General features: G+C 34.9%; 1 protein-coding gene across 1 annotated transcript in view; it reads right to left on the bottom strand.

The window, feature by feature from the left end:
• Positions 1-23,259, bottom strand: part of USH2A (usherin) — a 370,331-nt gene that overhangs the window by 150,436 nt on the left and 196,636 nt on the right. The window contains exons 37-38 of the mRNA XM_005523335.2: positions 19,462-19,624; positions 4,017-4,196 (exon numbers count right to left, since the gene is read on the bottom strand). Coding sequence (XP_005523392.2) covers positions 4,017-4,196; positions 19,462-19,624 — 343 coding nt within the window. The remainder of the gene's footprint in view (positions 1-4,016; positions 4,197-19,461; positions 19,625-23,259) is intronic.

The raw sequence follows: 23,259 nt of genomic DNA, 5'->3' as shown, positions 1-23,259 counted from the left end.
ACTCAAGTTTTGTTGCTGAGAACAAGCCCAGGCAGAGGCAGAGGCATGCAGTATTCCACACAGAAACAAGGGAACAGCAAGGGCCAGGGGCTTAAGTGTCTAAGGCAGAATCTCACATTGTTCCTTGCTAGACATTTCTATGTTGTGCAAATCACAGAGCACATAACTGAACAACTTAATAAATCATGGCAGAGTTTAAAAAGGCACTTCACTACTTAGGCAGATTTTTTTTCCAAGTATCTTTCCTTTTATGTTTTACACAGGATGTATCAATTCTTTGGGGCTCTTTTCTGTAGATAAATCAGCACCAAGTTAATGGTTTGTAATCCCTAATATAAGAATCCACTGGAAGTCAACTCTGGAATGTGATACAGAATTACCATCCACAACAGTCTTCAGACCTCTAGCCATGACTTGGAAAGCCAGTCCCTTTTCCTGCTTCGTAGGTGATGATTGAGACTCCACCTTCCTGCTTCCCATCAGAGCAGCAGCCTGTCCTTTTTTTTGCATCCATTCATTCAACATAATCCATCTTCTTCCCATTCCCTTCCATACGCAGTCTTTGGTGGTCAGAGGAAGGGAATAAATGGATTTAACTAGTGTATAAGCTATTATCAGCAGTGATTGCAAATTTCTTTTCTGCTAGCTCACCATCCCCTATTACAAAGCAATTCTAAAATAATGGAGTCTTCTATGTGCGACTACATCAGAAATAGAACTCATTGAGAAGAAAAATGTATAACCAAGATCTCTGTGCAAAAGGTTTTCTCCCAGAATTTTGTAGTTTTATATCTTCTCTATCACTTCAATTCATTTATCTAATTAAATTAATTCTAAAACAATTTGTTTTCCAGATCTTTTACTGGCTGGCATCTTCAAATTAATGTGAAGCATTGGCTAGTATATTATTTTTTTACAGCTTCTACTAAAGCAGTTTAGGAAAAGATAAATAGAACAAATTTATTCTTTTTGGAAAAAATATAAAACTCAAAAAAATTTACTTCTACCTCTGCAGTATGAAATTTGTCACTAATCATTTTAAACTATGCCCTTTTATGCTTCTTCCATCTCTTTTAGCTTTCTGTGCAGCTCTTTGATGTAACAAAGACAGTTTCAGACAAGATTTCAGTTCATCTGGAAAAAAGAAAGCTTTAAGTCTTGAGGCAAAAAGCAGCGTATTTAAAATTTATATACTCCATAATGCCTTTGTTCTGAACTTGAACATCCTGAAAAACTTCTCTTTCTTTTGCTTTCTGACTCTGAAGATCATTTCTTCTCATGGTTTCAGCTTCTTATTATGCAACAGTGACTTTAACTGGTGGTTCCAGCGTTTAAGTACATGCACAGTCATGGCTGACCCTTTCTGATCAATTGCCAATCCATACAGGTTTGACTGATAAAAGAGCCAATTAGATTTAAGCAAATTAAGGGACATCACCAATGTCAACCACTTATTAAACTGAATGCTGAATTCCATGCATACCAAACACTAATGCACCAAGTCCCATTAAGAGTTGAAATCCTAACCCCATTAGTAACTCCAGACCACTACAGGGTAAGGGTCAAAAGAAAGTTTCATATTTATGGATTAACATTTGGATTTAGTTTTTATTTTTTAATCTTTCCAAGAACTCTTGAACCTGCACCACAATTTTAGTTGAGAGCGAAGATAAAATAAATTCCTTATTTCTAAGATACTTTTTTTTTGAGTGTTGACTTTAAGCATGGCAAATCAGCTTGGTAAGAAATTAAGATATATTTGATCAGATAACACTAAGGATTTGGTGTGCTTTATATTGTGTGCAATGTGTTTCAAAGCTAAAAAAAAAAGAACAAAAGAAATCCATATTGGGAAAAAAATGTATCATAATTGTAAAACAGTGATCAGCAATAACTTAAAAATTGAATACTCCTTTGTTCTCTATCACTCTCCCATTTAGACAATCTTCCATCAAGCTCCATGAACTACTCCCCACAGTGTAGATTTCTTAAATAGTATTTTTTCAGTATGCTTTAAAAGAGAATGATATATTTTAATACTCATTAAAAAGTGGTGCTTTTATACATAATGAGACCTTCTTTATTTTTTGATCAAACGAAACTTCTGTTTAAGTGAAATCTTGGCCGCTCAAGTAAAAAATAAAATTCTTTCTCGTTTAAGTAGTATCTAGATTTCATTAAATGATTTAGAAAGTGTGAAGGCACTGAATACTGCTCAGTGTAGTATTGCCATTATAATCATAACTTAGCATGAAATGGAATTATGTAACACTCAAAGGCTCATTATAATAAACATCACAGTAAAGCAAACGTACATTGTCTTAGATACATGTGTGTCTGTACATGTGTACATATATAGCCAAAACACAGCATGTGAGAGAGCACTCCTCTCATATGCACTGCTTCATTTATTATTCATTTCTCTACAGATCACAGTCCACTGGACAATAGTATGGAAGATTTCTTTAATAACTCTCACTGCTAATTTAATTCTACTTAAACACACATATCCTAGTGAATGCCACATGCTTTTCAGCATGATTTTATGTGTAAATCAGGATAATATGTTTTCAGATCATTAACTAAAAGGAAGCATGAACTAAAACCTATTTAACCAATGAGGTATTGCTTTTAAACTACCACAAGGTCATAAAGAAGATAATTTCAAAGCTATAAGTTTTCTAATTGTAATCAACAACAATCTAATGGTAAAAGAAAGTGTATCTTAATGGCTGTCATAAACTTGTGCACATCCTTGCTTATCTTAAAATATTCTTTACTTTGTCATGTGGTGAAATTTTCACTACCAAGTGTTGCTAAGCAAAATTGAAATGTGACACTGGAGCTAGAAATATCAGTGTCTTACTTCTCAGTCTTAAATGAACAGTAAAATTCAGATGCAGTTTTATTATTATTATTATATGAGAATATTTGGTAATAGTAGGTGCAACTTGGCAACTGGATTGGAAAAGTATTAAATGTGATGGGAATTCCCTTTCCTCATTCCTCACTAATCTGTAGTCTGTATTAAACTCTGTACTGTATTTACTCACTTTTCTGAAGTCCCCAAACTCAATCCGCTTGCAAGCAAGTTGTTTCAAGTCTGTGTTTTTGAGCTGTAAGGTTTATTATTTTTCTTTCTTTTTTTGCTTTTCTTTTCTTTTGTTTTCAAATTGTACATATGTCCCTCTACACTGTTCTTGCTCAACAGCTACACCACACATCTCTCAAAAACAAGTGTTCTTGGACTCTCACTTAAAAATTCAAAATTGCCTTAAATAAATTTTATATATTAACATTTATTTAACAAAAACTGATTAGTTAAGGTGTCCATGAAAAGAAAATGGAAAAGTAGCACATCTATATCAGCTATAAATGTAAGTTTTCTTGAAAAGAAACCAAACAACAACAGAACCACAAAACAAATAATTGTAAAACGTGTAGGGCGCATTTGCTGAATTCCCTTATTTCAAATTGTATGAAGATAATATCCAGACTGGCCTACAGCCTAATTCACTGTAAATCAGTGCACTGTAATTGAATTTCTTACAGCTACATTATTTTGTGGATTCTGGCTCAATATATTGCCAATGGTTTATATTACTATTATTAAACAAATTCTCTAAGTCTATCCAGTAATTGATCCTTGTCCGCACTTACAACTTTTACTCTAAAACAGATTACAAAATGTAGGTGAGTCTCTCTGTATTCTTGGGCTAGATTAGCTGTCCATGCCAAAATACACCACCATTCACAGAAAAAAAATGAAGTACATAATGCACTTCTCACCTTCATAATATGCTAACTACACAACTATGTATTTTCATTTTCTAGTTCTTTAATGGAACAAAGTGACAAATTAGAAGCCAAAAAGAACAATTTTGTGAGTAAGAACTACTAATACAAACATATTCTTCTGAACTTCAGTCCTCAGCTGTGGTAATAAATAATGTTTTGTTGAACAGAGCGTTTGTGTAATTGTTACATGCACAGAAAAAGCATTTTTTCATACTTACCTCCTGGAGGCATGACTATGGTTATAGCATCACTTATCAAGCTGCCCTGGCTGTTGGATGCATTCACTTGTACTGTGTAGTTAGAAAATGGAATCAGTCCTTTAATGGGTACCCATACATTGAATTCCTTGCTGCTGCACAGCACCCGAGTATCATTTACAATAGAATAATTAGCATTATCTGTTATGGAAAAACAAGAGGGGGAGGGAAAAAACAAATGTTAGACCTTACATATGCTACATTTCACTGTCTTTATGAACCAAGTCTTATTTCTACTCAAATGAAGATTTGTCATCTGTAGCAGTAACACACACACATTTTTGGTCTGTTGGGAAGAAAAATTATTATTCACGATTTCTTTTCCTTTTGCCAACAGTTTGTGGCATTTTTAAATCTTGGAAAATAAACAAATCACTAGATGAACCAGCCAGTTGCAAAGCTGATTGCTATATATAGCAAACAGAAGTTCCAGAATGGTTCTGTGATAATTGCAGATTCCAAACATTAATGATCATTTTTATCCCCATGAAACACTGGGTAAGACTGGCAAAACTTTTCGAATTTTCTAGAAAAATGCTTAACTTAGGAGTTGATACGAAAATTCCATTGCATGCATAATAATCATCCGCAGTAACAGAGGCTTTCCAGCATGGCCTGCAGTTCTCTCAAAGACAAAACAAGGATGTGAAGTACTCAGTTTATCAGTTGAAATCATCAGAGGACACCACAACAACCTACATGTCCTTTGCAACCCTTTTAAGATCTCAAACTTAAGATAAGACAATATCCTACCCCACAAAAATAAAAAACCCAAAACCTTTCCAAAATACATAGTTAGACTAGAAAATAAAAAATTATATGTCAAGCAACATTTTTTTGACTTCATGAAGACCTGTCACATATCTCAGAACCAAGCTGACTCAAATATCATCTTATATTTTGAGTATATGAAGTGCTATATAAACGATTAATAATGTTACTAGTCATCATTCCATGGAGATATCTCCCACTGAAGTAAATGAAAATTCTGTATTACAAACAACAGCAGAATCACTCAAGTCTAAGACACCAGGTATGAGAATGAGAATAAAACGACTGTAACAATAAAAATATTGTAAATCAATTAAGACCTTGTCACAGCTAGAAGATACAATATATACATCTGAGTCTTCTACAAAATCTAAGACAGAATTACAAAAAACCTAGAAAAATCAATCTTTTAATTAATTTTTAAGGGATACTCATTGGACTTATTCATTTTGATGCAAGTTTCAAATGAACCATTAAAACTGCAATGCTATTAAATCAGAAATAATTTTGCAAATATTCCATGTTTCTATGATGTGCATTACAGAGCATTTGCAGTGCATTTCAGTCATGCTTTACATTACATTTTACCATGGATGAGCAATCTGGATTTTCCTCTAATTTGGGGATTCCTATGAACAATTTAGTTCACTTATGGTACAAATCCAAGCCCTTCCTTTATTTTGGTGTTTATGAACTACACTGGTGTTTTCAGTTATTCTATTGGTAACATACAAAAAGCTTATTTCTTGAGGTTTTGGGGATGGGGATAGGTTTGAAAAACTAGTTTTTATAAATCTGCCTTATAGCCTAGTCCCTCATTCCTCAAATTCTACCTGAATTGCACCTTACCATAGCACCAGACCACCCAAACAGACGACAGAAGTGTGAAGGTAGAATGATTTAATGAAGCTTGATGGATTCATTTTGGATTTCACTTAAGTTTATCTAAGAGACCTTGTTTTAGGTACAACAACGGATGCAAGACTTCTTTACATGCAAGAACAACAACCACATTTTACACATTCCACATACAGAATCCTGCAGAAGCAAAGTTATTTTGCCTGAGATCACTCTTATGTACTCGGGCTACTCAACCAGCACTAGAAAAATGCATCTGCTTTACTTGATCTCAGCTTTTAAATTGTGTATCAAAGCCTCCATCTGCACCTCTGTGAAACTGCCCCTGTGTGTGGTATAGGAGAAGATACAATCCTACAAAGCATATTTTTCCTATTATCTATCACAGTTTCCATAATATTTATGATTTCTTATTTGTGAAGATCATGCAACAATATTTGACATATACATTCTTAAGGTCCTAGGGACATTAAACACTTAAGGACTCAGCTGGCTGTGGAAAAAAAAAATATGCATTTTTAAAACATTTCACTTCCAGTATCTCGGAAAGTTTAAAAACACAGTGTTAACAGATCAGCACATAGGCTAGAGTCAAACCTCAAGCATAAAAGACATTTGTCTAGCAGCAATTTATATATGCCAAATTCATGTGAAAATTAAACTTCTTCTATCAACAGTATGGATTTAACTTGTTAATATTTTAATTTCATCTACCTGAGCCTGGCAGGAAACCATGTACTTCTTCTGCTGATATTTTTATTCCATTATTAATCTTTCTTCCAATGGCTAACTATACTATATTTTAGAAGTACAGTTTTGAGAAACAGAAAATGAATTAAAAGGATAACACTCTATTCCAAGTTGCCTGGATAACAACATTAATATACAGTAATTATACAATTAGTTATAACATTAAATTCTAGTTATAGCAGAGTGATTACTCGGCAATTATAAGAAGTATATAATTACTCAATAATTAGGAGAAGTATGTAATTACATAACCATTTTATTCAGCTCAAAAATGAACTTGCAAATTTACAATGAGATAGACAACATAGCAGCTCAAATTTTTTTATTGCTCCTAATAAAAAGCTAAAGAGTAGTTGCAAGTTTCCTAGCCCAAATTTTACCCAGAAAAAAGGTGTTTTATCCCAATTCACAGACAAGGAATTTACTGCTGCTGGCAAGTAAAATATTAGAAGAACATTTTTAAAATGCAGGTCTGGCTGCAGCTGACTGGCAATATACAGCTTTGCCACTTCTCACTGCCTAAACCGTGCTTTCAGTGGGCTGGAAAATGCAGACACATAGGTTCAGCCTGACAGAAAGCGATACAGCAATAACCCCATCATATCATTCCATGCCATTCCTGCCCAGACTGCCTCAGTGTGGACCCAATTTGTGAGTATAAGTAGATGAGGCCTCCCATTTTTTCAATTTTTCTGTGTGTTTTTCTCTCCATCCTGCTCACAAGTCCCACTGTAGCCCACCAGCAAGTCCATTGCAGATCTAAAGAGCAGTCGACTCAGACAGTGGTAAAGTCCTACTGAAGTTCTGAAGTTCTACTTCAGACAAGTGGTTCACACCAGAACACCCCTAAAGGGGCAGAAAACAAACTCCTACTACATCCAGGTCACCATATCCATGAACACTTAAGGTATGCAAACACCTGCACAAAAAGATGAATCCTGACAGGAGAGGGCTCAGGGACACTATTTTCTATACCCTCTTAAAAAAATCTAAGTCCTTTGCAGACATGAAAGGCTTCCCCAAGCTCCTTAATCTTTCCATATTTTTGCATAGTTATGGTTTCGTTCTTTCACTAGCCTTCCTGCTCAGTTCTCCATATCTCCCCAAAATTATCTGAGGGACTTCCTTGCCTAAGGCTAATTGAGAAATACTAATTGAAAAATATTCCCAGTTTATTCCTATCTTATACCAGATTAAAGTATGTCAGTTTTTCAGGAAAAGATCCATGTGAAGAAATGAGGGCTAAAGAATGTCCATAAATATACTTAAAAGTGATATATAATTGAAACAAAGTCAAGGAATAAAGCATGTCAGCATTAAAAAGACACACAAATGCATGTATTGCATTCAAAAATCACTGTTTAAAAGTGCTAAGCTTCAAAGAGCACTCTAGCTGGTGAGTATCTGCACTTGAAGGCTCAGGATGGATTTGAGTGGACACTCTGCAGGGGACTCCCAAGCAAAGGTGCATTCCTGTTACTGAGCACTACTGTAAATAGGTGAATTAAGTTCCTGTGAGCCAGTGGTGTGTAAATTACTGCTGTCCTGGGTCCGTCATCCTATGGGGTTCACTAGATTGAAATAACATAAATGGGTATCCTTTTCCATTCTTGTTATAATCATTGTCACAAGAATTTTAATGCCTCATATATTCCATAATTTTTTTCTGTGTGCTGTACTGCTCTGACCTTTTCAATATTCTGTAATTTGACTGGCTGGCGATTTCAAGTTCTCTCCTTTTTACAGCCTTATTAACTTGTGGAGAAGAGGTGAAATGCACAACCAATCAGAATACATAACGTTGCAAAGGTCACAGCAGCACAGTATAGCATCAGCAGACACAGAATACTGTATATTAGTCATTAGCATCCTGATATCTTATTCATGTGACAAAGGTTGTGAGGAGCACACAAAATGGTACAACATGAAACTACTCTCGTGGCAAAGAAATACTACAAACTAAACACATTCATCTTACATTTAAGAACTTTCCCCCCCATCAAAGCTGGCACATTTAAAAGTACTCTTTCCATCAGGATCAAAATTTATGTTTTTAAGGGAAAAGTTAATAAATTGAGATGTTTCCTTTTTATGTATTAAGCAGAAAAAGTCACATATTTCACAAGCGTGGGCAAATACCAAGTAATTCTATTAGTAACACTGCATTTGTGATTAATACCAATCCATACTTTACATATAGTTCCATAATGTCCTATAACCCTTTTAACATTACAGACAATGTTGCCCTACAATATTCAAGCAAACAGAAGTAGAACTATTACTACTGTAGAAGACTACTCAAAGACTAAAGGTAGCAAAAATCCAGCTCAAGGGACAGTTCACGTGAGGATGTATACAAAAATTACTCAGTTAACTATCTCAAACACTTACAGTTGTTTTTATGGCTGCTTTATATGACTGAGCATACAGAGGCTAAGCCTTGTACCTTAACTTAGAAAAAGTTAATATCAGATCAGAATAGCAAACTAAAAATGAAACAAGGACTCATTTTTTCAGCCCATTTCCCTAGAACTCATCCTCATTGTCACCAGCTTCTATCCCTATTTGAGACACAGCTAGTTTGTCTCTTTGGCACCACATCTTTGGAGGAAATTCTGTAAATACGCATACTTTGTGTCTCAGCTCATCCTTTTGTCCATTAGTTTTGCTTATCCTTCAGCCTCATTAATTACTACAAAAGCTACTTTCCTCCCAGCTAAGATTTTTCTTTTCTCCCTCTCTTCCTTTCCCATTGTTTCTAATGGAGTATACAGAATAAAAAAATATCACTTTGCATTAGTTTGATTATCCCAGTAGAAAACCTAAAATACAAAGCTAAAATAGCTAAAATACTTCCTTGGCATTATTGGCAACTCTCTTTCCTTAAGAACTGTAATAATGAGCTGTTCTCAAATTGTCATCTCAATTGTTATATTGACTTGTGAAGTAGTGAGGCTTTGATGTCATACCCCCCTTTTCAACAAACTATTGGGTGATTTTTGCATTTTGAGATGAGGTTGGTTTTTATGTTTTGGCATTCTGTTTCAGAGGAATTTTTTTGGTTTGTTTTTTTATTTCTTTTTTTTTTTCAGATGAGAACACTGCTGATTTTTTTGCCTCAATGTCTTGAACCACTATTTATTCCCTTTCTCCTGAGCTGACACATGTATTGTTCCGATGGACATATCATGGTCACAGCCTGTTAAACCGAGTTCAAAACTTAAAGCCTCTCTTAACACATGAAAACTTCACTCTCATGGGCTAGGAGGAGTTGCTGAATAAGTCAAAATGGGTAATTTAAAAGCACTGTGGGAAACTGGAAAAATTATGAATCCAAAATATTAATTTTCCTGTAAATAAGAAGAGTTGCACATTATCTGTATTAAAAAGCTTTATCTTCTTCCTTTTTCCCTGGGAATTAAAAGAAGCCTTTAGTTTTATAACTGAAAAATGGAAAATATTTGAAGAACAAGATCAAAATCTGTGTTGGCATGTACCACAGAAATCCGAAATCTAAAAGACCCAGTTTCTGACCAGAAGTTTCTGACTGGTACTCAAGTCATCACTCAAAGAGGCTTCTTACAGACTCCAATTTGGTAACGCTATCTTAGACTGTCGTGAGAGGTACAGAATGTGTACACTGTCTGTCACTGACACTGGAAAGGGATTCCTCCTCTCTATTCAGCCTGGTGAGACACATCTGGAGAGTTCATCTTGTTCTGGGATCCCCAGCATAACACAGATCTGGACTTACTGGAGTAGACTCCATGCAGAGATGATTAAAGCCTTGAAGAATATGTCACACAAAGTGGGTTTGAGAGAACTGAGTTTGTTCAGGCTCAAGAGGTGGAAGGATATTTAAAAAGTGAAAAATTGAGAATATCTGTTGTGAGGGCATAAAGTAGCCAAACATTTCTCAGCAATATATAGCAGCAGAACTAAAGGCAACGAGTACATACAGAAAATACAAGAAATTCTGTTTAAACCTAAGAAAAAACTTTTTTTTTGCTTTGACATTGGTCAAACACTGGAACAAGCTGCTCAGAGTCTCCAACTTTGGTGATTCTCAGAAGCCAGCTGGACACTGTCCTGGGCAATGTGTTCCAACCAACCCTGCTTGGTGAGGAGAACTTGAACTGGTTGTTCCCTAGAGGTGCTCTCTGACCTCAGCTGTTATGTGATTCTATGAAAATTTTCAGAATACTTTAAGAACCCTAAGGCAAAGCAGGGGTAATCATTATGATGAAAGCATGTTCCTGTCAGTAGAAATAAGTGATTATTAGTGTTACAAACACTAAGTAATGTGCATTTATGTGCTCATTAATTCTACGGACTGAAATATGAATAAAGCCCACAGCTTGATGTGAGAGATAATACAAGAAAGTTAGCACAGACCCCATGGATGGTTAATGACTGCAGCCAAGATTAGGCTTTGTCTTGATGGCAGGCAGGAAAGAATCTTTAGTGGGTGGTCTCATCTACCCTTTGGAGCTTTCAGCTCAGTGGCATGAGGCTTTGAACTAAAAAACCTCTGCAATTGTTGATGAAGCTGCCAAGAAGAAACCTTTTTGATTTGAATTACTGTTTTAGTTTTTCTCATTACTCTTTCATAAACACAGAAACATCTAATGAGTCTTGCAGCTGAGTCAGTCTCATTTAGACCTTCCAGTTAAAACAGTGTTTTCAGTATAGCATTAAATCTCTGCTGTAATTATATTCATCTCTACTGTAACTTGATTCTTCTGCAACACCACCAATGGGCATCAGTCCTGGACCCCCCATACTGCACACTGTACAGAGTGTTTTAGAGACACACAGTAAGAACACAGCCCACGACCTAAACCAAACTCTGGAAAGCATTCTATGACTACAACCAACTTCTCTGGGTTTCCAAAAGTTTTCCAGTGTCCAAGCACTGTTGTCCTGATATGAACAGGAAGAGTCCCAGCACAGTCTAGTAGTCCAAGTGTCAAAACATCGCATTTGACACAAGACATCAAACAGCAAAGGCATTTGCTGTACTTGCAGTCTTAAGATGATAAGAGAGCATATAGCTACTGAGTTCATCCATTTTGTTTGAGGGGTTTTATAGACAAATTATGAGACTTTATCAAGTTTACTTTATGAGACATTTTATACACTAAAAAAAAAAAATAATTCAGAAACAGCTTTTAAACCTTCAAGTTTGCTTTTCCATGGTTAGAACATTCTTTCTCTAGCTGCAGCAGTACATAAATGGAGATTATCACAGTATCTGGTTTCTGAATCTATGCCCATAATTCATGGATGCCAATAAGAATTTTCCATTCTCCAGGGACACTATCAGAAGGAGACTAGCTAAACACACAGAGCAGAACTTGGAGTCTCAAATCCATAATCAAATATCTAGATTGATTGTGTCACTTGCACTTGTATTGATTTCAATTGGAGCAGCTGACCCAAGGGAATAATAAAAATGTGGAATAAAACTGATTTATGAGAAGAAAATAAATCCTTTTGTGAGTGGTAATGAATTGGTACTATTTAACCCTTTCAATCACAGAGGAAGAACACTATTTATTTTTTCAGAATGCTGAGTTAGCCGAAAGAAGTCATATAAAAAAAGTCAATACTGTCAAATGCCATTACACTTAGTTGTAATACTTTGTAAGGAATGAAGCTCTAAATTTGATCTAGGATTTTTGTTTGACATATGACATTCTTTTGGTTTTTCCAGTCACCTTTCATGAGGCACCATAAGTGATGCACTTGTAGATTGAAAGAACCACAGAATCACTCAGTTGACTGTTTCTTGTACTTACTTATAAATTACTTCCCTCTAGATAATTTAGGGCAATAACACACAGAGTAACACAAACAGCCACACAGTTATGCCTATAAAAGGATGACCTATCACAGTGATCTTTCTAGAAACTAGAAAACCAGAAACTTAAATAGTCAAAAGATAATTTGATTCCCCATTATAAAGTGCAAAGAAAAACTTCATCAAAAGCTTGCAAAAACCCAGTTTCCATCATGTTTTCACTACCTGAGAAAACAGATGGGGTTTATATTAGTCTCTAAAGAAAAGTTTATTTGTTTGAAGCCAATATGTAGAAATATTCAAACTCAATTTCTTTATCTGTGGAAGCTCTAGTCAGATTGTATATATCTTGTTTGGGTTATGTCATTGACATTAATCATATTCTGTTTAATGTCATAAATTGGATTTTTGCATTTAGCAGTTACCATAGATACCTAAGCACAGTCAATGTAGTCTTCATGTGGGTTAAAAACTCTGGAAGACATTCATTAACTAAAAGACTGTTTTTGTAGGAAAACTGATTGGCAAATTCCTTTTTACTCAATACTGTTTACCAGAGCCATCCCTAGAACAGTGTTATTATTCCCTAGACTATTCCAAGGGCGTAGAAACAGTCTTGGAGCCAATGCTGCTATAGGCAGTCACTAAGAATTTCAGCCTGTTAAGAACTGATAATACATTCCTCACAAAAATGGGGTTCAGCCCTTTGTGTCAGCTTTATCACATGAAACCAAATAAATTACAAAGTACAAGACAGACAATGTACATATGACAAAAAACATAACTGTGGGAATAGAATGATGCAGAAGATCAATTAAAACACCATCTGTGGTCTGATGCTACAGTCTTCACCAAAGAAATGGTCAGATGTAGGAATTAGAGAGTGACTTTACTTCTGCTTTCCTTAGAGACACTTACATTAAGGAAAACAAAAAACAGTGTACCTGATACTGACAGGAATTATGCTATTAGATGGTGCATTGTGAAGCTGTTCAAAACCTGCTGAACATTGACTAAACATTACTCAATAGTCATCCTGAAGTGCACGCAAAACCATGAGTTTTCTAGCCAGGCAAATCAAAATTTAAATGCCCTACATTTCCAAGGCAAAATATCCCTAACTCCTGCTCTGGTGAACAGATTAAATATGGCTATTTCAAAATGGGTTAAGCATCCTCTTGTTCCCCCCCTCAAATGTCTTTAGGACTGGTAAGTGTTGTAGGGCTGTAGCTAGAACTAAGACAGACAAAATGAGAGAGGAAGGGGACGAAATATAAAAAAATCTCCTTAATGGCTGGCTTGGAAAAGCAGCTAAGGGCTCCCACAAACATATCCCACATATAGGAGTTTCATTCCCCATTCTCAAGCCTTCAGGACAAAATAGGCTAGGAACTTCAAGTGGCTTCAGCATTCCTTTCCCCACTTCCCTTGCTGTCTGCAGGTGGTGTCTTCCCCTAGCAGTCATTGGTTGATTTTTAACACTCCCTTTCGGACATTCTGTTTGGAGAGGGTACTGAAAGTATTGGATACACTGTGCCAAGTTCAAGACTATAAGAGGAACTTTCTTATAGAAGTAAAATGAATAGCTGGTCTGAGTTTTACTCTATTTACTCATGTATATAGTAAACATTAAACTAAAAAGGTTATATGGTCAACACTCTGATGTATACATGCAAAAGTCAACTTTTTTATGCTGTATTCTGCTGTTAGAATTCTCCACTTAGCCAAGAGAATGTGTGAGATGCAATGAACCTTTCTGGTACACCATCTCCAAATAAGCAGGTAGGCAGACAAAGAATTTTTTTTTCCTTACAAAAATACCTGATTAACTATCCTGCTGAAAGTATGGACCTTAGATAATGTGTCAAAAATAAGTTATAATAAGTATTATAAAACCCTCAAAAAACAAAAAACCCCAAAACCCCAAACTGAAAATAACACACATTGATTTCTACATTCATAAGCAACAGAGTTCTGAGTATAACCCCGCAACTTCATGTTATGAAACTCCCTAAGGACATACAGTTAATTAAGGATTCTCTTTATGTCAAACTTGCATTCAAATGCATCACAACATCTTGGGGGCTACAGATTTGGATTAATTTTGAGCTAATGCAGTCATCTGACAGAGGTAGGACGATAAGAATTTCCTCCAAATCTCTCCTCTGGAAAAGAGGTAATATCTGATTCGTCCTGTCCTAGAACTTAATTTCAGATACCCAGATGTAATTAAAAATGACCCTGTATTGTATCTGAACCAGCCTGAGAATAAATATAATGAATGAGGAAACTACTTGGGGGAAATAATCTTGACTCTGTCACCGTTCCTTCCCCTTAAGTGCTCTGAGAATTGGAAGTGTGTCAGATAACAAGAACTCTAACGACTCTTGAAGAGGGAAAAGCTGTTTGTGATCTGGTAGCATTAGTATTTTATGGCTTGGAATAACCAATTGCAAACCAAATTCCTCATTTAGGCTCCTCCCAAGTAGATACTGGGCCTTAAATGACGTAAGACAAAGCAAGTTGTCATTGCATTGTATTGAGTCTAAGCAATGATGCCTGAGCACTGCAGAACTGGGACAGAGCCCTTCAGTTCCTAGTCCTGCTTCAGCTGTTTGCTGGAAACAAATACTTTTCTGGAAAATTAGAACATACCTATACAGAAAAGCCCAAATAAAGCTCCTTCCTGTTTTTTAACAAGTACTTTCACAGGGAAAGGTTTTCAGAAAAACGAAGAGTTAAATTGAAAAATGAAGGCAATTGATACAGATATTTCCCTTGAATATATTGGTAAATCACAGTCAAACTACAGAAAAATCCATTATAAGTATCCTCCTCTGTTGTCAGACAATCCAAACTATCTCCTGCTGAACTACATTTCACACTGGCAGTGACCTTTTCCATCAGTTTATGATAGTATTTGCTTGACTTTCAATTTGGTTATTGATAATGTTAACAGGTACACACTATTTACCAACAACTTGCCAAGCCATCATCTTAAAACAAGAAAACTATCAGCAGTAACAGAATTAAACAGCAATGAAAAAACAGGCTATGCATTACAAAACATTTATGCTGGAATCAAAAGTCAGGAATTTAGACACATTACCACTAAAATATTCTCTCTTGCTTTTATGCATTACAGTGTATCCTTTGCTGAAGTATTGGGTTTTTTACTGTAACAAGATAAACATTCCCCATTCCAAAAAAAAACCCACAGCAACTTTAAATCTTTTGCAAATTATTTAAGATGATCTGGCCCCATTAGAAAAAAAAAATGTCTAGAATTAAATACAACTTGTTTTAACATGAAAATAACCAGTAAGCTATAAGGCTGTTCACTTGAATTACTATAAGGTGTGCATATTTTTAAAAGCAGATGGATGAAAAGTTATATCTTAAAAAAACATGAATGGCAGAGTCATGTGGTGGAAAAACAGTGTAATCAAATATTAAGACAGTCAAACAGAGACATAGGTATGTGAAATTTGAAAGATTTGGAACAGGACAAGAAAAGATGCTAAGCCTAGGGACAAGACATAGAATATTCAGCATGAGATCAACTGGTGCCTCTACAGTGTTGGAATAACAGGTTCATGACAGAGAAAGTGTTAAGTTACACGTTATTTAAACACTTTCCATGTCATTGACCTGCTATCTCAACATACCATATGCTATAGTAGGGCACTGATAAGATAACAACACATCAAGCAGAGTTTCACAATATACATTAGGGATGGCAGTGCAAAAATGTAGAAATACAACTGCATTAGAAAAAAACTGTGCTCTCATAGAAGGATCCTTCACCCTGTCCAGGGGCTATACTTATGCAGAAGGATTTCCACTCCTCAAAAAGTGTGTATCTCTTAAGTGCATCCCTCAGAGGCATACTATTTCTTACTTTTAAAGAAAAAAAAAAAGGCCAGGGAGATATGTGAGATTCAAAGGTAGACCTCCTAGGCCCCACATAGTTAAGCTAATGTTGAAAAAGATACTGATATAATTAATACAAATTAATATAATTTGATGAAACATAATAACCCCCACACTATTAAATCATAGATAGCTCTGCAACATGTCTTGATATGCCTAAATCTTCACCCAATTTCCTTTAGCTTCAATCTTTTCTTAGTCTACTTCAATTAGATAGTAAAGTACACAAACACTAAATTTTCACAGTATTGCCAAAATACGTTTGCTTTTTTTTCATAATACTCTTCCTATCTGATGGGCTTTTTTCAAGCAGTTCTTAGAATTATGTAATTGAGCATCCTACTGAGTATCCCTATTTTCAAATAAAAACAACTTATGGTCTGGAATGACTTGGCCAGACAATTTCCTAAGTCTCCCCTTCCTTCATAATATTTTTATATCTAATAATATTTGCAGTGTTTGGCAACAGAAGTCAGTTCAATTTGTTCTTAATAACAGAAGGTGACTGCACTGTTTGGGAAATTATGTTTGTCTGTTAAACATTCATATTCCTACCAGAAGCTTGAGATTTTATTAATGAAAATTATCTTAAAGATCTTTCATTTGAGATATGTATACACAAAAATTGCCTAGTATCAGTGGGGGTCACTGCTTCCCAAACTGACACTTAAGGTACTGCTGAGCAGTAACTTGAGTGATAGGTGTGGCCATGTTTATATTCACATTCTAGGTGAATTCTTTCTCCCCTTTTTACATTTTAATCCCTGCCTCTTTAACAGACGTTGCAGCAAAGAATGAAATACACTTGCTCATTATGTCAAGAAAATACCAATTAGCCATCAGACAATTCAATAAACTTTGTGTAAATATTGTGAACAGATGATGTCTTACATAAGTTTGAAGAATTAATGCTTCATTTCCTTCTTGCATACCCCCAAAACAGCCAGCTTAAATGTCAATTGCTAGAACTCTGACTTCTGGGGGGAAACACTCTTCACATATTTAGCATTGAAAAGCAAAGTTTCAGCAACAATGAACAAATGTAATGAAAGTTTCTGGGTTCCATTCCCCAATGATTCTTTCACCACCACCCGGCTCTCCTGAGCTGAACTAATATAGCAGGCACTTTAAGTCAACTCTTATAATTGCTTCCAATTTGCCTGTTTTGCTTTTGGCAATTAGCAAACTGAAATGTTATCATGAAAGAGTCCATCTCATTTATAAGGCCAGGTTTTCCCTCCACTAAAATATGCAGGCACTCTGTTCTTTATTACCAGCAGGAGATAAATGGCTGGTTTTCGTTGCTGAAGAATATATAATGGTTAAAAAGTCACTTTTTTCCTCCAGCTCTACATAAATCACAGAACTAGTCAATATTTAATAATGCTTGCCTTGGTCTGGAGTCCCTTGATCACCCCTGTCATGTGTAATAGCTCCCTCTCCGATATCTTTGACATAAAAGCCCAGCTTTACTGCAATACTAACATGTAGAGGGTCATTACGGATCGACATTTACCTTAATCTGTGACTGCCAACCATGAACCGATAAATTCCAGCAGATTCCACTGGGAGAAATCAGTAAACTTCTCAGTGGAAAGAACTGAAGGAAAATTCTGCCGAGAACAGAATACATTTTCTACAAGGGCTGCTCTGCAAATGGGTTCTGACTTTTGAAAGTTCTCTAGCTGCACAGCTTTGCAACATTTAATACTGTTTTGATGGTTTGAGAGACGGGATGACAACCGAGGATGACATGACTTAGAAAGCAAGCAGAAATTTTCTTTGCAAAAACAATGCAAGATTAAACACAAGGGGAATATGGCTTTTGCATTATTCACCCAGCTGCCTTGGCGGAAATGGTTCTGCTGTCACGGGTCCAGCCAAAATGTTGCTCCTTTTTTTCAAATTGATCATCACTTCTCCTCATAATCTTACAAGTGCTTCACAGCAGAATGCATCAAAGCCTTCATTGCATAAAAAAGGAACACAACAGCCTTTGTGAGGGGTCAGCTGAGACTGCCTACCACGTGTTACCCTCCTCAGTGAACGTGTTTCTCCGAAGAGCACACAAACACACAAACAAGTTAATTTATAAACTATTTTGCAGAGGACAGTAATTACAGCAGCTATGTTCTCTTTAGCACCAATACTGGAAGCAACAGCCCGGTCTCAATCTGAGAGGAAAAAAAAGGGCAAGTTATGAAGTCATCAGCGATTCAATTCTCTATCTGTTACTGCATTTACAATACTGATTAAATTTGCGAACAGTACATAGAAAGATTAAATGCCATCCAAACATTATTTTCAACCACAATTTCATATTATACTAATAAGAAAACATTTTTATAGTTGCCTAATGTCGATCATGCTGTTTAAAGTGCACTAAAAATTAATGACAATATTGTTAGGTATAATTCATAAACATTACTTGTGTACAATATTTTATTATTTATTATACCTTAGAGCATGCTTAATAGCTCAAATTGACATATTAAATGCTCATACTCATTTTCTGAACATTCATTTTTATTCACTGCCCAAGTATTTTACATTTATATAATTAGAGGACATGGTATTCTACTTTTAACTAAAAAAATATGCACATTTTCTAATACATTTGGAAAAAAATGTCCATTTACCTTCTTCAGTGCCTCAGGCTTTTACATAGGGGTGACATCACTAACTCTGCCTACTCTGATTTAGCAACCCAAGAGCACATTTCTATGTTTAAGTTTAAAAGATATAAGAAAAAAAGAAACAACTTGCAACATAAACCAGTATAAACAAAAGAACAACCTGCAATTCAACAAGGTTTAACAGGGAACTCGTAATAGTCAGGCTTTTGTATCTCATGTTAAGTCTGTTTATGATATAGAAATAAAGAGTTGGGTTTCTTTCCCTTTCTTCTTCAAATTATACCCATGATCAACCATATTATGAACAGCCCTCACGAGTAGTTTATATAAGCAAACCAACTGAAATTTTGTGAGCATAGCTTCCTTATCTGAGTGAAGGTGGCAAGATAAGACTCCATGTGTATATCTAGAGACTAAATGAGTGCAGAGAGCTTATCTTTATTTGCCAATTTATGTGTTTGTACAAATGTAAAGCACCATAAATCAAAGCAGCACTTCTTAAAGAATAAAATTGATAATTCTAAAATAATCAATGGCATGAGGAAAAACAAAAAAGTAGGAAAAATTTAGTGCTAAAGGAGATGTTTTTGGGTTTTTTTTACATAAATGGAATATCAATGTTATTATTAGACTTATTATGAAGGGAAAATTATACCTTGATCAGCATAGAAGAGACCAGTGACAAGGACTGTGTAGGTCAGTTCTCCATTAGGTTTATGTGGGGCAAGCCATTTTAATTGAACTTCTTTGGACCCATCAACAGTACTAAATACATCAACCATTCCCTTAGGGGCAGCTTCCATGGTCCGAGCTTCTACCTGTAAATTCAACAAGAAATGGAAGTTTAGTGCCATAGTCACAGAATGAGAGTTGCAAAGTTTAAGAAAAGGTATTTCTTAATTAAGAAAAAGTAACTAACACTGTCAGCATCCTAATTTTTAAGCACGTTGCAGTCCTTTCATCTACATTTGTTTGAAGCTATCCAGGTACTAACCTACTTTAAACAGAGACTACTGTAAGGAACAGTAAACAAATACTGGTAAAGAACAAAAGATTATTTTTTGAAAACACCAGTGGACCTCATGTGGATGTACAATCTCAGTGTAAGGAAAGGAAACAGCAATAAAAGACCATGTAACTTTCTCTTTCTGCCTTTAAAAAGCAACTGCAAGGAACACACATTTAAACATTGTAGTAAATTATTAGAGATATTTGACAGAAAAAAATTCCTTTGTGGAATATTGGCTGCTCCCTAAATTAACTTCTACATTCACCTAACAAAATTAAGTTGCAATAAAAAGTAAATCTTTAAGAGAAAATAAAATATACAGGAGCTGGATAATGTACTGAATATGAAAGGTTTGTAATATAAGTAAATAAATACGTTCAATATTTCAGATATTTAGTATTGAAATTTCATAACTTGTAAACATTCAGTGCTATGGAACAAAGTAATTTGTTATTATGTTATTTATGGTGACAATTTTGTTTCTCCTACATTATTTATTTGGTGTTTTCTAAGGTATAAGATGGTTTCACACCTTTGTAATGTCTCTCAGCTGCAGGTTCACGGGAGTGCTAATAAATGCTATTTTTAATCTGCCACACCTGCTTTTCCATCTAAATAACCAAACATATTTTCTCTGTCCTTGAAACATGAATGTTGTACTTTTCAGCATGTAAAGATCGGACAGCTTATTGTTTGCACGTGCCATGTGCATCAATACCTCCATATGTGCTTCTCTGTTATGCATTTTCTTATATTTAAAGTAAGTGGTAAGTTGCAGTAAAGTCAACAGGATAAAGTAAATACTTAAAGATAAACAAGTACTTCATAGATTTATTGGATCATTGCCACATTGATTATTTGGGTATTTCAGTCAAAAGCATCCTTTTGTAAGGATTTGACTAAACTGTGCTTTCTTAACAAAATAATTTCCAGTAAAGTGCTCCTAAATGCAGGTACTCCAATCAGAAACATCAGAAATGTGAAAAAATTAATAACAATTATGTTTTTCTACTGAACAAGATTTTAAAAATCTCTAAATAATATAAATTTGTAGCAATCTGTATCATGTCCTGAACAGTTGCAACAGCTGTATTATGTCTTTACTTTTTTCTTTATGATGTGTTATATAAACATGTGGCACAGAAAAGAATTTTCATACTTATTTTTCTAAATATTACTTTATACACCACTCCATGGTATTTTCAGACATATTTACTAATTACTTAATAAACAAAGACTCTTTTATCATATAAGTGACACCAAATCATAGGAAAGGCATAATAATATTGGGAAAAGTACTAGCATATATATTATTAAAACTGAAATTTAAATTTAATAGCAATGGGTTGAGATGAGAAATATTCTGTGCTGAACACTTCCATCTATTTATAATGCATTTACAAGAGCTAACACATTTCAAAACTAGCATAGTTTTAGCTCTCCTGAATTTTTCTAAAGAATCTATTAGAGGTTATGCTAGCCCTTAATAGTCCTTTTTTTCCCCTCTTTAGGAACAAAACACCCAAACCATTAGAAGAGACAAAAGCAGTACCTTAGGTCTAATAGGAAGAGATTAAAATGTAGCTTGTCTTAATTTACATGTTAACAGTTTGCATCTCACTTGAAAATAAATCCGAGTCACAGAAAAAAAATGTCAAACAAAAACTACCTAAGCTGAACAAAAATAAGTTTTTGAAATAGAGTAACAGCTAATGCTCTCATAATTAGTTAAGATCTTCAGAGCCACCTTCAGGAATATAAGGTGGACAAATTCCATTTTTAGAGGAATGTCACATGGTGTTCCTTGATCGATTAGGGCACATTAAGCACAAGATCAGCAACAAAAATAGCTGGAAGCATATCAGTTTACTGCTGGGAGATGTTTCCGATTCTATTTAAAGCAGAGATAAAACATTAGGTTTCTCTTTTTTTCCCCTTTTTTTAAGTGTTGGATTTACTCCATAATTCATATGAAAATTCTTTTTAAAGAATCAGATGAAGATCCCAGTGCTTTAACTTCCTGGCAGCACTTAGGCAAGCCTAAATCAAGATGTACTTCAATTGCTGTGATTAGAGAAGGATCACTGGCTTTGGAAAACAGTTTGTGTTCTGATCACGGGATGCAGATGAATATCAGCTACAGCAACCCCTTCGAATTGTTCCAAAAGTCAAGTTACAAGTCTGTAGTTCAGTGGAGATGTGAAAAAAAGCTACTAAAAGTATTTTTTAAAACCCTAACTACTGGTGTTCTGTTCTGTCCTTTTGATGCCTATTTGATAGGACAGTAGTACTGAAAACATACATATTTCATCTGTATGCAAAGTTTGGTAATGACTTGTCTTAAATATCACTACCAACAAAATGGATTAGGTTATTGCACATCAAGTGTCTTAAAACAAGGTTTGCTTTTGGGGCATATGTGAAGTTGTAAAAAATGTACAAGAAAAACTGGCAAAAAGCCATTCAAGCTTTTAAGAGTAAATAGTAGAGCAAGCTATAAAATGTTTAATGGTTATAAAGTCTAGTTGTCTTCTGCAGATAGACAATGTTACTGGCATTTGAACGAAAGCAATCTTGGAAATAATATTGAAAATGTGAATAACAGATTATATTATAAAAATAAAACCTGGAAGTTCTTTCCTGATACAAAATAAATTGTGATGGAAAAAAATAGAAAGAAAAACAAAAACTTCCCAAATCTTTCTCTCTTTGCTTCCTTTTCTATCTACCAAATTTAAAAGCCTACAAATAAAGCTAAATTAAATAAAAAGTTAAATCCCAGAATAAATACAGGCTTTTTATATGCTTGAAAACAAAACCAAGCACAGTAGATAGGATTCTATTTATTCATCAGCTACAGTGCTATGAAATCATACTAAATTTATCAATTCAGCTATATGTCTAAAAACCTTTACTAAATTAAAAAAAAGCCTCAAAAGGTTTGGTTTTTACAAATTTGTCAAATTTAATATTCCTGTATACTCAAATCCTGGAAAAATGGGGTGTTATACAAGACTGTTAAAATCTGTCCAGTATAATATTTTGATCACATGCTTGCATTCAAAAGATTTATGAATTACCATATTTTCCTAGCTCCTGTTGCCACTTCTGGATTCTGCAGTTCTCATATTAACTTTAATCCTTTCAGTCCGGCAGCTAGAAATTTGCTTATTACTGGAACAGTAACTCTTTCTTTATATACGTCCTTATAAATCTGGTTAAAGCATACCTGCACCTTTCAAACATATTAAGTCCATTTAGTTACAATAATGTGTGTTTCAGCCTCCGTTTTTGTCTTCCTTCACTGTACCTATGTTCTGCTTTGGAATGGTGCCTAACAATGACCTATTGAATCTTCAGCAGCTCTTAAACAGGATTTTTTTTTAAATGTCACATTTTGCCAGATGGGTTAGTACTGCCCAGAGTGAATCATCACCATTTACT

This window comes from Pseudopodoces humilis, chromosome 3 (genome assembly GCF_049639895.1).
Source record: "Pseudopodoces humilis isolate 2021_Gansu_Grassland_sample_001 chromosome 3, ASM4963989v1, whole genome shotgun sequence".
Lineage (NCBI taxonomy): Eukaryota > Metazoa > Chordata > Aves > Passeriformes > Paridae > Pseudopodoces > Pseudopodoces humilis.
This window is presented reverse-complemented; position numbering and strand designations above follow the sequence as displayed.